Consider the following 14,074-nt stretch of genomic DNA (forward strand, 5'->3'; position numbering starts at 1 on the left):
GACTTATTGTTAAACCACAGCATCCCTATTAGCAAATACCAACGATGGAAAATTGGTCAAGAGCAGCTGTTGGTCCAATTGAAATGCCAGGATAGGAGCTGGAGAGACGCCTTCAGCTCCCAGTCCAGTATTGACATTTGAGTATCGCAGCAGGTGCGACCCTCACCTCACACAACATCTAATCTAGCAATCTGGTTTACGATGGAGGTATGGACACTGCTTTACAGCGATATCAATGGTACTCCAGAACGAACCGTCACTTCCGACCGTCCCAGGCTTAGCTCGACGCCTCGCTATACCGTTCCTTGTCCCTAGTCTTGCCCATTGATTGTCGTCTTTGTCACTAAAAAAATCCTCGGTTTACTCAGGGTACAAGAGCTAGAATCAACGATACCCACAATGCGAAATCCTACCTTTTTCGTCTAAGAAGATGTTCTCAGAAGAGACAAGGCTGGTAAGCGGTTTTCGACCGCGTAGGACAGCTATAAACTGGCAAATGCGAAAAAAATAGCAAATGCGAGCAACGATATCGCGGTCATTGACCCCAGAGAACCAGCAACTGAACGCCCGGCTTGATGGAAGCATTATCGGTAGCCCAGTGGGAGACTGACTGCAATGTCAAAGCTCGACATGCAGTAGTAGTTTTAAAATCTTAAAAAGTTTTTAATATTATATCAGAATTTCAAGTAAGTTTTAGCAGGTGATTAAGTGTTTCTTTATATTGTCTAACTATACTTTTAAGAATCTCTATGAAGCAACAGTAGTATCAAGCTTTTAAACAGAATCCTGAGGCAGAGCCAGGTGGCCCGAAGGAGAACAATCGAGTGTTCCTTGAACTGGAATGGTATGAATGGTATTGGTATATAATCTTCTGTATTTATTATGTTCCCCCTCTTGAACTGCCTGTTAGTTATCATCTTATTTACTCTGGGTTACTCTGGAGAAGGACTGTGGAGGATGGCCCGACTTGCCACCTCAAGAGCGTCAGTCTGATTAGGGCATGATGTCAATCAGCATCATCTCCCATACGCTAGCACTAACCTTTAAGAACTATACAACCCTGATCATCCGAATTTGGTCAGGACTTACAATGATGGCAACGCTTTCCGAACACCACCTTCAACCCCTGGGCCCCATCCATCCTCCCAGACTCGGCAGCGCAAGAGCAAACGAAGTCGACGCCCAAGCCGTCTTCATCCCGGTCCATGACCCCCTCGACCACGAAGCCCCCGCAATTCTCCATTCACCCCGCGACTACGATGCCGCCGAAGGCCGCAACTCAGCAGTAATCCTCGTCAGCGGCGCAGGGGGAGGCGTGAGCGGTCCGTCAGGGATCTACCCCAGTCTCGCCGATAAGCTCGCCATCCTCCTCGGGATTCATGTAGTGCGGCTGGACTATCGAGTCGCCGCGCGCACAGACTACTGCGTCCCTGACATCGCAGCCACAATGGACTATCTCCAAAATAATCACGGGTCCACCCGGTTCGTCGTGGTAGGATGGAGTTTTGGCGGGTCCCCGTGCTTCACCATTGCTGCGCAGCAGCCAGATCGCATCCTCGGCGTGGCGACGGTGGCCTCACAGACAGCTCAAACGTCCGGCGTGCGCAAACTGTCTCCCCGACCGCTCCTCCTGCTGCATGGGAGCGGGGACACATGTCTTCCACAGAGATGCTCGGAGTCGTTGTACCAGCAGTACGGGGACGACCCGTCTGGCTCCCGCGAGATCAAGATCTTCAAGGGCGATAACCATGGGCTGTCGAAGAACGCGCCCGAGGCGGAGGAAATGTTGCTGGTTTTTGCGGCAAGGGCGCTTGGGCTCGAAGATGAATTAACGGCTGCGTCGGTGAGGATTGCGGCGCAGGACTGGGCGGGCAGTGAAGGGGAGCGGGTGAAGGAGATGGCCGAGGGGCATGACTTTGACGGCGGGGAGGCCTTGAATCGCTGAGTCTGAAAAGGACGACAATATAGGAAGATTAGCCTGGAGAGCCGTAGCGAATGGCGGTGCATACATTAGCATCACCTCACCGCAGACTGCTTTTTGATGACCATGTAGAGCGGAGGATAGGGTGTGCACCGGCGCACGGGGAGACAAATAAATCCACTAAACGCAATCCCTTGACGCCTGGACTTGAAGTTGAAGTCAAGACTGAAAAGTGCAGTATTATCAGCGCTGATTTTACGAGTACTGGTTTATAGTACGAGCACGCTATCCTTTACATCCCGCTTGACGGCATGAACGTTAACGCGGCATCTCAGTATACAGAATTTAGGTCTTCAGCAAGGAAGTAGTGGCTTGAGCGGCATCGTAGGACCATATGAGGTAATTTACTGTATGCTATATGACCATCTCAGCTGTACAGTCTCAGCCATCGACAGAAACATGGTTCGCCCGCCCACTGCTCGGCCAAACTTCGCGGATATTACTCTCGAGGAACGTCCGTCGTGCCTGTGGTTGCCTTGGGTTACTCTACGAGTTCCCTCTTTATAGCGCGCTACTTATTAGGCGCTCGAGCAATTACAGAGCCGCCTTATTACTCCGTTGTTTAACAACAGCCCGCGCTCTAATCCGACAGGCAGCTGTTTTGGGACATATAGAAAAGGCCTTATGACCCCAGAACAAAAGCACACAGGCTAAGCCCTGTAGAACTCCCTGAGAGGCTAGGTTAGGGAGAAATAATGTTTTAGATCTATGTTGGACGAAGACCAATTCACTACCGTTCTCATACTTTCCTTCGCCAAGTCAATGTCCGTCATTTTCGGTTAAAGGAGCCCTATATCCCCCGACTTAGAGTGCCCTTATGTAGGCCATGTGATAACTTATTATGAGTTTTGTGCTTAAGCGATAGGAGGGACAGGTCGGTAACATGATCACGATGTTATTGCCATTAAAAATGGATTGCAATTCTCACAGCCAACCTCGCAGGACTCACGGAATGGCTATCTACCTGTGCCCTGACCCTATTCTTGTAGACTAACCGGATGCACCTAGCCAGGAAAATGATCGATCGATCCTATCGGGAAAATATACCACTAAGCCAAAAAGACGTCATGGCTACCAGATTAGTCTTAGACAGTCATATTTTCAGGTTGACAGATCCCCACTCGACAGTTGCCTACGGCGTCTACGCTGCCTACGGTGGCTATGACGGCATCTTGCGCTATATCTTGAGTTCAAACGGCTCTTCATGCTGATATACACCTATTTGCAATGATTGAATTTTCATTCCTTCCAGCAGAGATCCTGCATCGCATCTGCTTCCATGCCGACCTGGCAGGCCGCAAGGCGCTGTGCCTTACAAACCGGCTCTTAGCCAACATCGCACACCCATGGGTATTCCGGACCACCGCCGTCTCCCCTCTGAAGGCCAGCTGTGATCGACTGCAAAATATACTGAAAAATCCACTGCTGGCAGAGTTCGTAAACAAGCTATACATCATCACCTACAACTTGGACAAGGTAGGCTGGCACCCACACTTGCCCTTTCCAAGCCCTAAGCGGATCTGAATCTTCCTGCTAGGACGGAGAGTATATGCACTACTCGGACGCCGAAGGCGAAGAGGATGAGCTAGAAGAGGAGACAGATCTCCCGCTCCGATTCTGGAACCTCTTCGACCGTCTCAAGGACCTCCCCCGCCTGCAAAGCATTGCCCTGTGCTTCCACCCTGAACACGCGAACCACGAGTGGCACGCCGTCCCGCAGGAGATGTCCTTTCGCTCCCCCGCCATGCAGCGGGCCTTTGCTGCATTCGCAGCACAGCCGCAGCCACTTAAAGAGCTGGCTCTGGCCGAGCTACACAACATCAACGAGACGGACCCGAGAGCCAAGTCGAATATCAGGAAAGTCCTGAGCGCTCTACAGTCCCTGAGACTGAACATCACAAACGAGCACCGCGAGTTCCACGGCGAACTCGACTACCAGCGAACCGAGGCGCATGAGTTCTACCAAACCCTGCCCTCATTCTGGCTAGAACCCACAACGGCCAATTTGCGGCATCTGACGATCTACTCGTCCCTTTACTGCGGCTTCTATCCGAAACTCGACTTCAGGGGTCTGCACTTCCCACACCTCAAAACGCTGTCGTTGGGAAACTACGGCTTCGTTCACGATTCTCAGCTGACCTGGATCCTTGCGCATGCGGATACCCTGACAGAGCTATACCTCGATGACTGCGGCATTCTATATGAGGTCTCGATCAAGGATTTTGAGAATACGTACCTGTTCCCAGACCAGTACACGCAACGCGACGGACTCCATGACGCCCTATATGCATGCTACACCAAGCGCTGGGCAGATTACTTCCGCGCGTTCAAAGATGGGCTGCCGCACCTGCGGCGCTTCAGGTACGGCCACTCGCCTGAGGGTTGGGAGTATAATTCAACACCGTTTGAGCGCGAGGCGGCGATAGAGATTGGGCTCCATGAGGAGAGTTATTTGGTCTTCTGTGATGGATTCGGACCCAGTCCGTATATGGAGGAGCTAATTTACCGGTATCCGAGGAACGCGGATGGGGGTGGAGGTGGGCAGGACTATGTGCATGCGCAGACGTTGACGCCTTCTGATGAGGATAAGATGGCCTTGGAAGAGCTTTGCAGCAAGCTCGGGCAGTCTGTGCCTTCGAGAAAGGAGTAGACCTATTTTGGTGTGATATCCATATGTATATCCATTTCTAAGTTGCTTACTAGACTTTACCAAGTACCAGCACAGCAGCATATTGAGACGAATGATACGGACTGCAGGGTCTAGAGCGCGTTGGATAAACTGTAGCACTCGGCACATAATGCACCTACTTCTTTGTATGGAGAAACCAATCAGCTCAAGGCTGGATATGAAGTTCAACCTGCTCTATACATTTACACTTTGCTCTATCTGCTTCTGCCTGCCTTCACCCTCGCTATGCTGACCGAAGGAAGACCACGCTTAGTAGGCAACGATAGCCTCTACGCCAATTTCCAAAGAAGCCTCCAGGCCACTGGAATCTTCTACTACACATGCGGAATAGACCCCAGCCAATCCACCGCTAAATACACGCCACTGGGAAGGGCTCGCAATGACGAAAAGGTCAAGGCGACCAGTCCAAGTCGAGCAAGGGCATAGACCAGGATGCACGCCCGTGGGACGTATATCTCGAACATGTAGAACTTGCCCCTGGAGTCAGCGTAATCATCCAGAAAGGAAGGCAGTGGGACTCCCCTGCCTTTCAACCACCGTGCCACCAGCGGTGCTTGGCCGAGGAGATACACGATGACCGGCATCGCCAGAGCCACAAGCGAGAAAACCCGCCATGCAATCGCCTCGGCGTCGGTAGGAAAGGAAAAGTTCCAGCTAGACGGGTCAGTCAGGTCCAGACAAGAGTACCATGATGAAGACAATTCAGACGTACGCAGCCACATGGATGCCGCAGAACAAAAAGGCCGCAAGCCCTGCAAACGTGTTCAGCCACCACTCCTCCCATAAACTCAGCCCCCGATACTCCTCCTCAAGGCCCCCGAGGCCGGCCCGCCGACTACTCTCTGGTGATAATTGCTGCCGATGAGAGCAAACCCTGCGCTGACGGGCTCATTTGGCGGGACGACGTGCCGGTGCATCCAGCGATCCGGGCGTGCGTCCATCACCCTCCTGATCTCGGCCGACATAGCGTCGCGCCTGTGTCGCAGAGGGATGGTGATCGGTACCGCCATATCCTGCGGCTTCTTCCACCAGCAGGCGTACGCCATGATCGCACAGGCAACGTACGACAGCGTCGCGAACTCGAATGGCGTAATGGACAGGCCGTACCCGGCGCGCGCGACGATGTTGGCCGTGACCCAGGTACTCTGGCAGACGGTGAAGGTCTTCGCCAGGGTATCTGCCTTTGCGCGGTCCTTGATCTCACGTTCGGTAAAGTTGCTGCACCGGATTACGCCCGCCCCGATGGGCGCCGTGGCCTGGTCGATGCTCACGTAGAATATCCACCGTCCTCCGTCTCGAGAGTGAGCCCGTCCATCTGCACGCACCAGCACTGCGCAAGCGTCCACCGCACCGGGAAGGGGTGCAGCTTCGGCTCCCGGTCCTCAATTCCGGCCGCGAGTGTAACCTCTGCCAGCGGCTTGGTGCGTCGATACAGCCAGCTGTCCGGCACTCCCGTCCGGCAATCACTGGCGGCCTGCGCCTCGTTACAGCGCGCTCGCAGCGACCAGACCCGCCAGAATTCATCCGAGGCGATCAAGACAATCTCCTCTGGCGCGAAGAGCGCGATGGTTCACATCGTCAGCTTGCGCGCCAGCGCCAGGCCTTCCGAGCTGTTGCGCCGAGGCACCGACATGTGCAGGACCGTCCAGGTGCACGCGAAGATCGTAGTCAGACATGTCCAGACAATGTCCCAGGAGGAGCGGGAGTTGTCATTGAAGGTCCAGCCCTCTAGGGCTGTTGAGCTCATCTTCGTTTCGACAGACCATACATCTCCTAAGCTGAACTGGGAGGTGGGATGCCTTCGCCGCGGGAAAGAAACGGTCTGGCCCCAACGCTAGGTAGCACTAGCCTGAACCCCTCGTATTCATCATAATTCCTGGCCAGTGATAGGCTGGAAGTATGCATCTACGCGCTGGTAATGGGTCAGCCGTCCAAGTCTGAGGCACCTGCCTTGTTGGCCTGTTTTGCTGGTGGTTGCCAGTATTCGATGGGCTTTGTCCGGGACTTCTAGGGCTCAGCATCCTAGATTTCAACGGCTTCAACGGCAATGAAGGTTGTAAGAGCGTCAGAGGTTGCTTCAAAGTTGAAGAATGTGTCAGTGGTATCCGTATGGTATTCTTCCTCATCCAGGCTTAACGATACAGGCCAGAAGACTCGATGAGTAGGAGATGAATAATCCTTTGTAGGTACTCCTACTTATTTTTTTCTTTCTTTCCGTCTATCTCTTTTCTCTTCTTTCCTATTTCATCCCTTTCTTCTCTCCCATTATCTCTCTCCATGTTCTTTCCTTTTCCTTAAAAGGGAAAAAACAAATTTTTTTTGACATGCAAGTTGACCACATGTGGAAACCGCGTAGAACAACCCTCCACCTCAACCAGCCGTTATAGAGACGTAGAAACTCCCATGAACCATGTCACTGCCTCTCCAGCCTCACTCCCTGATGATTCAAAGTCACCCACCCCCGGCGGTTCGCACACCACACCTCCAGCCCCGGCTGGCAATCCGTGCGATCGTCCATCGTCCCGCTGGTCACGGAAATGACATTCTGCTTCCGCAACTCCGCCGTCTGCATAAACAGAGAAGACCCGCAAGTCTTGCAGAATGACCGCTTCATCGTCTGCCCGGTGGTCGTCCCTTGTTCATTGTATGTCTGAACAGAGTCATGGCCGCGGGTGAGCTTGACGTTCTACGCCATGCGGTCAGTCTACAACGCGTTCACAAGAAGAGAGGAGTTGGGTGAGGCTAGCTTGCCTCCTCCTTGTACCAGCAGTTTGCGACAAAGGCAGACCCGGTGAACTGCTGGCAGCTGTCGCAGTGGCAGACGGCGCTGTTGAGCGGTTTCCCATAGAGGAGGTATTGCACGGCGCCGCAGAGGCAGGACCCAGAGTTGGTTGGTTCGGCCATTTGCCACTTGTACTTTGTAGTACTTATTTGTTTTATTATTTATATATATAATAAGAAAGAGAGAAAAGAATTGACCGGGATACGCGGGGCAGTGGAGGATCGCTCCGTGTTAAGGAGGATCCTCCGCCGCTCCACGCTGTCCCGTCCGATGACGTATGAAGTTCTTGGTAAGCAGACGGGATGCCTTCATGCGCCAGTTGCAGTGCAAGTGCCTTGCAGAGTGACAGGCGCTGTACGACCAGATCGCCCTGTGCATGACCTAGCAAAGTGCGGGGAATCAGTCTGGGCAAGCAACTTGGCAGGGGATAGGGGAAGTTGTGACTGACAGACAATCATCCAGCCTCGGTCTACCAACTATCGCGAATGTGATCCCAGGTTGGAGGTTATAAGGGTTTATCTTGCCAAAAGATCGCTTCGTCTGTCTATGGTCATCAGAGCATAATGCGCTTCTCCATCTTGCTCTTCCTCCTTGGTCGACCGCTCGGCATCGCCGGGGCGCCGTACAACACCTTTGACGGACCTGGGTACCCAGCCTGCAACGAGGTTGCTGCTGTTCATGCACCTACCAGCGTCGACGAGATCCAGTCTCTCGTCCAGGATGCCATTCAGGCCGGCCAGAAGGTGCGAGCGTCGGGCAAAGCCCATATGTGGTACGACACGATGTGCTCCGACGATCCCAATACAGTCATCATCCAGACCGAGAACGTCAACAATATTTACGATCTCGATCTCGAGGCCGGCACGGTCATGATCGAGGCGGGCGTGACTTTTCTCCAGCTGGCGGAGTATCTGCACGAGAGAGGAGCTTCGGTACTTGCCCTCCGTCTAATGATCAGTCTCTACTGACTAAAATTTGTGCAGGCTGGGTACACATTGGTAAACTGGAACATCACGCTCGCTGGCTGTGTCGCAATGGGCGCCCATCGGTCCTCGATCCGCGAGGACTCGATGGTCGCCGCCGGCGTGCTGGCCCTCGATATCATCGACGGCGAGGGGAATCTGCGTCATCTCGAGCGTGATGAGAGCGACGAGTGGCTGGCAGCATCGACTTCTCTCGGCCTCCTGGGCGTCATCGCTCGGATGAAGTTCAAGATTTATCCGGACTTCAAGGTCTACGCGGATCAGAAGACGTGAGTGCGCCGGGTCTTAGGTAGAGCAGGAACTGACGATGCAGTAGCTTGGACGAGGCCGAGGTATTTGACGGTGATATCTATGGGATGATCGCTCCGTATGCGACGGCCAATTTCTGGGTACGTTTATCGACAGCTCTATCTGCCGCTCGCTGGCTCACAGACCGTATATAGTGGTGGCCGTACAAGAGAAAGTTCCACTGGAGATACTACGACGTCGTCGAGAACAGCATCAACGAACAGCAGGGATTCCAAAACACTTTCTCGGTGACAGGAGTCGAAGCCGCTGCCATTAAAGTACTCTGGAACAGCGGCCGATGGCTGGCAACGTCCAATATGTTGGCAGAGGAGATCCTCTTCGGCCAGTGGGAGGCGCCCAACTTCCGTGAGAAGACGACCAATAAGGCCATCGACACATGGCCGGTGTATGGCTGGAACTACGATGTCCTCATTGGTGGCCTCTACCCCGACCAGAAGCCGGTATGGGAGTATGGGCTCAGCGGATACACCCTCGAACTCGCCTTTCCTGTCACCCAGGCCAACACGGTGCTCAAACGAGCACGCGAGCTCTTCGATGCCGAGTTGAAGAAGGGTCTTGTCATGACGTCTACCTACCGCAGCGGCATCAACATTAAATTTGGCCGGCCATACTATGACCTGCTGGGTCAGGTCACCTACAACACCTCCGATGGTGCGGACTGGAGCAAGGGAGCCATCATGTTCGATTTTCCGAGTTTCAAACCCACCGTTGGAGACGGATCACGGTTTAATGAGCCGTTCTGTAAGTTTTGTATTGTGATATTCCATAGCCCTGTCTAAACAAGCTGCAGATGGAACCCTAGAGAAAGCCCTGATTGAGGAGTTTCCCTGCCGGCCGCATTGGACAAAAAACACTCGCGAAGTATTCCAGCTGGCCAAGAAAAACCTGGATCCTGATGTAAGTCTATAACCCCCTGGAACTGCCGCGCTGACCGTTCTCAGCACATTGCTCGGTTCAAAGCCGTTCGAGAGAAATTTGACCCGAATGGAGTCTACCGCAGTGTGGTTGGAGAGATTATCGGTGTCTACTAGGGGCAGTTTTCTGTTCTCGCGATGTAATTGAGCCGATCTTAATATAAGTACGGCAATGTTGAGAATGAGTGACCGTGATGTCCGCAGTGCATTACCCCGAGTCTATTAACAAAAGACGTAATGCTGAAATGACCCTCAGCAGGGCTGGATTGCTATGACTGGATTGCTATGACTACCATACCGCATTCCCTAAATTTGGCTCTATTTGCATGCAATGGACTATGGTTGACTCGAATTTCTTAAATATGGAGACGCAAAAGGCCTCGGTGCCACTGCGGAGCTGGGCATATGAAAATAGATGTCCACCATTTTCCTCTGTTAGCTTTCGATCTTTGTTGACCTCTAAACACGAGGTATAGCCCTGAATCCCTCATTGCCACAGCTTGCCTTCCTGTATCTTTCGTAACTGGGGAAGCACAGGGGTCGTCCTGGCGGAAGGCTGCTCGACGCCGCAAGATCAAGCGAACTCGAGTGTGGTATTAGACTTAGCAGCCTGTCAAAACAAGACACTATTTGTTTCTATTAAGTCTTTTATGGTGTGCCTTTGTCAATATTGATATGCCTTCTACAATTCGCCTCCACGTTGTCATATATCAAATAAACCAAGTACGAACTTTGCTCCTGATATGACCTCCCAACTATACTTTTAATTCTTCTTCTATCTCCTCAGCACGTCCGCTCAACCTTTTCCCCTGGGGTCATTCGGGACAGTGGAATAAAAAGAAAATGGATGTCATTTCAGTCACTATGAGCATCTTGTCACTGTCAGTGCACATGTAAATTGTCTCCAGGACTTTCCAACAGTAACAGGATACCTCTAAACCCTTGTTTAGTGACACTGCCAGTCGGCTGCGAAGACCGTGCCTTTTTGTTTGTTTTCAATACTGAGAAGGTTGACAAGTGAGCTTATGGTGAAGTCAGGCTCACGCGGATGTCTGGAAATGTAAACAAGACAGAACTCTGCAGTTAACTTACTATTCCATCATGGTATATCCTCAATGGAAATAGCCCCGACTGAAGGATTCGCCCCTGAACGAGTTTCATCACAGTCGGCAGAATCTTCGTAGCTCCGTAAATACCGGTGTCATTCCGTCTCTCCATGTCCTTGATCACAGAATATCCGTATTGATTTGCCTTGCTAATTCTCTACGGCTTTCCTTAAGTTTCTTGAGACTATAGACGCGTCATATAAGTGTGCACATAGCAGGTGCTGTAGGGTATTCACCGGCTGCCCGGATCACCGGGTAAACAGCAACAGCAGCAATTAACGCTGGCCATAATAACCCGATCATATAATCAAAGATCCATTTCCCCAGATCACTATGCCAGAAAGGAAGGCATTCTTCACAATTTTTCCGCCTTGGCGCTGATCCCCCGCATCTTATGCAGCTGCTCGCCAGTGCAGCCCTACACACCTCGGGCCTTCTCCCACCGAGTGTGCCTGGTTGATCACCTCATTCCGCAGGACATTGACAATATGCCTGCAGGATCCATGAATTCACCCGATTCATTCTGTCAATTTGCGGGGATTCCGTTCAGCCGATGGGAGCTAAGAAATATATATATTGCTGCAATTGGGTCCTTTTGGAGTGTCCCACTCCATTGTGCATGAGCATTTTCGAATATCCAAAGACCAGTCAATCAGATTCATCAATAATCCACTATGTTCTCGCCTCTTATCCTGCCAACGCTCCTCCTGGCTGGTGCTACAACCGCCATCCCAGCACCAGCCAGACGCGCCCTGCCCCCTGCCTTCTTCCTGGCTGGTGACTCAACAACAGCCCCCAACGGGGGCTGGGGCGACGCCTTCGTCTCCTCTTTGACCGGTGGCTCAACAGGCCAGAACTTCGGCGATTCCGGCGCAACAACGTCCTCCTTCCGGAATGAGGGATTCTGGGCTGAGGTCCTGGAAGCCGTTGAGACCGCGAGCGGGTCGTACACGCCCTATGTGACAATCCAGTTCGGGCACAACGACCAGAAGACGGAGAGTGGACTCGCTGCGTTTAAGGATAATCTTGTCCAGTTCGATGCAGATGTGCGCGGTGCCGGTGGGATCCCGATTTTTTTGACGTCCCTGACAAGACGTAATTTCGGAGACGACGGGCTTGTCAAGGATGATTTGGCCAACGTGCGGAATCTGACGATCGAGGCCGCGACGGAGACGGGGGCGCTCTGGGCCAATTTGAATGTCGCTTCTAGGGAGTATGTCAATGAGATTGGGGAGGAGGATTCGCATACGTATAACCTGAGCGAGGGCGACAACACCCATCTCAACGAGGAGGGAGGCGTGGTCTTTGCGGGCATTGTGGGAATCTTGCTGAAGGAGCTTGATGCGGACTTTGACCAATACATCTCTATCGATGAGGCGCTCGTGCAGGCAGTTGAGGAAGGGGTGTATTACTGGCCTGAGCTGTAGATGAGGAGTGAGGGGGGAGTGAAGGAAAGGGAAAGGAAAGCTTGGATATAGTGCAATGCATCAGTTCAATTCTGTGCTATGTACACGCAGAAGAGGTTGTCAAAGAAGTCATAACACAGTCTAGTAAACATACAATCATCGATTCCATCCATGACCACCCATTAAAATTCAATAACAAGAACAATGCCTGCTAGACAGGTCTAATACGGAGATCCAATATCAACTCAGCCCTGGCGTCTTACAGTCCAGCAGCGCTAACTAGGAACTGGGCCGCAGTCTGGGCGTCATCGCCGTAAGAAAGGTGAGCCATGACGTTAGCGCCGTTCAAGCAAACAGGGTCGCCGCTAGCGCAGAAAGTCTTGAACTGGTCGATGTTGTCGGGCTTCTGGCTCTTGAAGGGGTCGCCGAAGGTCACAGCGCCAACGACCTGGCCGGAAGAGAGCTTAGAGGCGGCGTTGTGAACGACCATAGCACCCTGGGAGTATCCGCCGAGGACGACCTTGGTGTCAGGGCACTGCTTGAGGGCTGTTTCGACGAGGCTGGCCATCTTGGGCCCGCCGGAGCCTCCGAGCGCGGCATTTCCCTGAGTCCGTCAGTTCGGTACGCTAAACTGGCGAAGGGGGGTTAGACATACAGCAGCATCGGCAGGGTAGTCAACGCCCTGGATAGCGGCCTTGTTGCCTGTAAGAGAGTTGAGAGCCTCGCCGACCTTGGGCCCAACGACGGTACCCATGTTACCGATCTCAGTGGTGCCGCGGGCGAAGATGAAAGTGAGCTCCTTGCATCCGGTGTTGTCGGTGACGTCGTTGGATGTGGATGAACCGCCTGAAAGTGATCAAAGGTTAGCTGGGCTCACAAGGACATGTATTACGAGACTTGCCTAGGGCGCGGGGTAACTTGCCTAGGAGGCTGCTGAAAGAACCAAGGCCGCTGCCCGACGAAGACGAGGAAGCGGAGCTGTCGGAGTCACTTGACGAGCCGAATAGGCTGCCCCAGTTGAATCCACCAAGAGCAGAGCCAGATCCAGAAGCGCTTCCAGTGGCGGTAGCAGAGGGGGTAGCAGAGGCAGAGGCATCGCCGGAACCGAACAGGCTACCGAGGCTGGAAAGATCGAAGCCACCGAGGCCGGTGGGGGTGAGTTCAGATTTGGCGTCACCGTTAGCAACAGGGCTTACATCGGTGGGAACAGCCTCTTGCTCTTCACAGCCACAGTCCTCTCCTTCGACGGGGCTTGCACCGGTGGGAGTGGGGATCCAGGCGGTTGAGAAGGAGGTAGAGAAAGAAGTTGACCAGATGGGAGTGGCGGAGGGAGACAAGCCACCGAAAGAGCCGGAGCCGCCGAGAGAGCCAGAGCCAGAAGCAGAGCCAGAACCAGAAGCAGAGCCAGTAGCAGAGCCTTCAGCGGAACCGGAGCCACCAAGACCAGCTGAGCCCTCAGCGGAACCTCCAAGACCGGCGGAACCACCAGCGGAACCAGAAGCAGAGCCACCCAGGCCGGCGGAACCTCCAGCGGAGCCAGAAGCAGAGCCACCAAGACCAGCAGATCCGCCAGCAGATCCTCCAATGCCAGCAGAGCCAGAGCCACCGAGACCAGCAGAGCCGCCAGCGGAGCCACCAGCACCAATAGCCCCTGCACCGGAGGGGGTTGCTACAGGGGTGGCAGAGACGGTACCTGAGCCACCGAGACCAGCGCTGCCACCGGCTGAGCCGCCGATACCTGCGGAGCCACCAAGACCAGCAGAGCCTGAACCGCTAATACCAGCACCAGCGGAACCACCAATGCCGGCAGATCCTACAAGGCCAGCGGAGCCACCGATGCCAGCAGCGCCGGAAGCAGACGCGCCAGCTTCACCTGTAGCAGAGCCTGAACCGCCGATACCAGC

The 14,074-nt window shown here is 53.4% G+C and overlaps 7 protein-coding genes across 7 annotated transcripts; 4 read left to right on the plus strand and 3 right to left on the minus strand.

The window, feature by feature from the left end:
• Positions 1-1,093: 1,093 nt before the first annotated feature.
• BDW70DRAFT_166587 (uncharacterized protein) lies at positions 1,094-1,945 on the plus strand (the record flags this gene model as incomplete). The annotated part of the gene is made up of 1 exon (XM_073742027.1): positions 1,094-1,945. One exon carries the CDS (start codon positions 1,094-1,096, stop codon positions 1,943-1,945), a length of 852 nt encoding a protein of 283 aa, XP_073597589.1.
• Positions 1,946-3,146: 1,201 nt separating this feature from the next.
• Positions 3,147-4,721, plus strand: BDW70DRAFT_133044 (uncharacterized protein). The gene is made up of 2 exons (XM_073736260.1): positions 3,147-3,457; positions 3,519-4,721. Exons 1-2 carry the CDS (start codon positions 3,209-3,211, stop codon positions 4,629-4,631), a joined length of 1,362 nt encoding a protein of 453 aa, XP_073597590.1. The 5' UTR covers positions 3,147-3,208; the 3' UTR covers positions 4,632-4,721.
• A 198-nt stretch (positions 4,722-4,919) lies between these two features.
• On the minus strand, positions 4,920-6,417 carry BDW70DRAFT_158393 (uncharacterized protein; the record flags this gene model as incomplete). The annotated part of the gene is made up of 6 exons (XM_073740502.1): positions 4,920-4,971; positions 5,028-5,324; positions 5,383-5,422; positions 5,473-5,888; positions 5,942-6,216; positions 6,298-6,417. The coding sequence occupies 6 exons, from the start codon at positions 6,415-6,417 to the stop codon at positions 4,920-4,922; spliced, it is 1,200 nt and encodes a 399-aa protein (XP_073597591.1).
• A 608-nt stretch (positions 6,418-7,025) lies between these two features.
• On the minus strand, positions 7,026-7,671 carry BDW70DRAFT_133046 (GFA family protein). Its single transcript, XM_073736261.1, has 2 exons — positions 7,422-7,671; positions 7,026-7,356 (listed from the first exon to the last, which is right to left on the minus strand). The coding sequence occupies exons 1-2, from the start codon at positions 7,572-7,574 to the stop codon at positions 7,084-7,086; spliced, it is 426 nt and encodes a 141-aa protein (XP_073597592.1). The 5' UTR covers positions 7,575-7,671; the 3' UTR covers positions 7,026-7,083.
• Positions 7,672-7,815: 144 nt separating this feature from the next.
• Positions 7,816-10,010, plus strand: BDW70DRAFT_133048 (uncharacterized protein). The gene is made up of 6 exons (XM_073736262.1): positions 7,816-8,384; positions 8,436-8,704; positions 8,752-8,824; positions 8,879-9,485; positions 9,535-9,641; positions 9,686-10,010. The coding sequence occupies exons 1-6, from the start codon at positions 8,016-8,018 to the stop codon at positions 9,773-9,775; spliced, it is 1,515 nt and encodes a 504-aa protein (XP_073597593.1). The 5' UTR covers positions 7,816-8,015; the 3' UTR covers positions 9,776-10,010.
• Positions 10,011-11,438: 1,428 nt separating this feature from the next.
• BDW70DRAFT_158395 (rhamnogalacturonan acetylesterase) lies at positions 11,439-12,191 on the plus strand (the record flags this gene model as incomplete). Its single annotated transcript, XM_073740503.1, has 1 exon — positions 11,439-12,191. The coding sequence occupies one exon, from the start codon at positions 11,439-11,441 to the stop codon at positions 12,189-12,191; it is 753 nt and encodes a 250-aa protein (XP_073597594.1).
• Positions 12,192-12,429: 238 nt separating this feature from the next.
• BDW70DRAFT_158396 (cutinase-domain-containing protein) lies at positions 12,430-14,053 on the minus strand (the record flags this gene model as incomplete). The annotated part of the gene is made up of 3 exons (XM_073740504.1): positions 12,430-12,774; positions 12,826-13,016; positions 13,114-14,053. Coding segments are annotated over 3 exons (1,476 nt in total), but the record flags the coding sequence as incomplete, so codon positions are not given.
• Between the last annotated feature and the right edge of the window lie 21 nt (positions 14,054-14,074).

Source organism: Aspergillus foveolatus, assembly GCF_047715535.1.
Source record: "Aspergillus foveolatus strain CBS 279.81 unplaced genomic scaffold BDW70scaffold_14, whole genome shotgun sequence".
Taxonomy (NCBI): domain Eukaryota; kingdom Fungi; phylum Ascomycota; class Eurotiomycetes; order Eurotiales; family Aspergillaceae; genus Aspergillus; species Aspergillus foveolatus.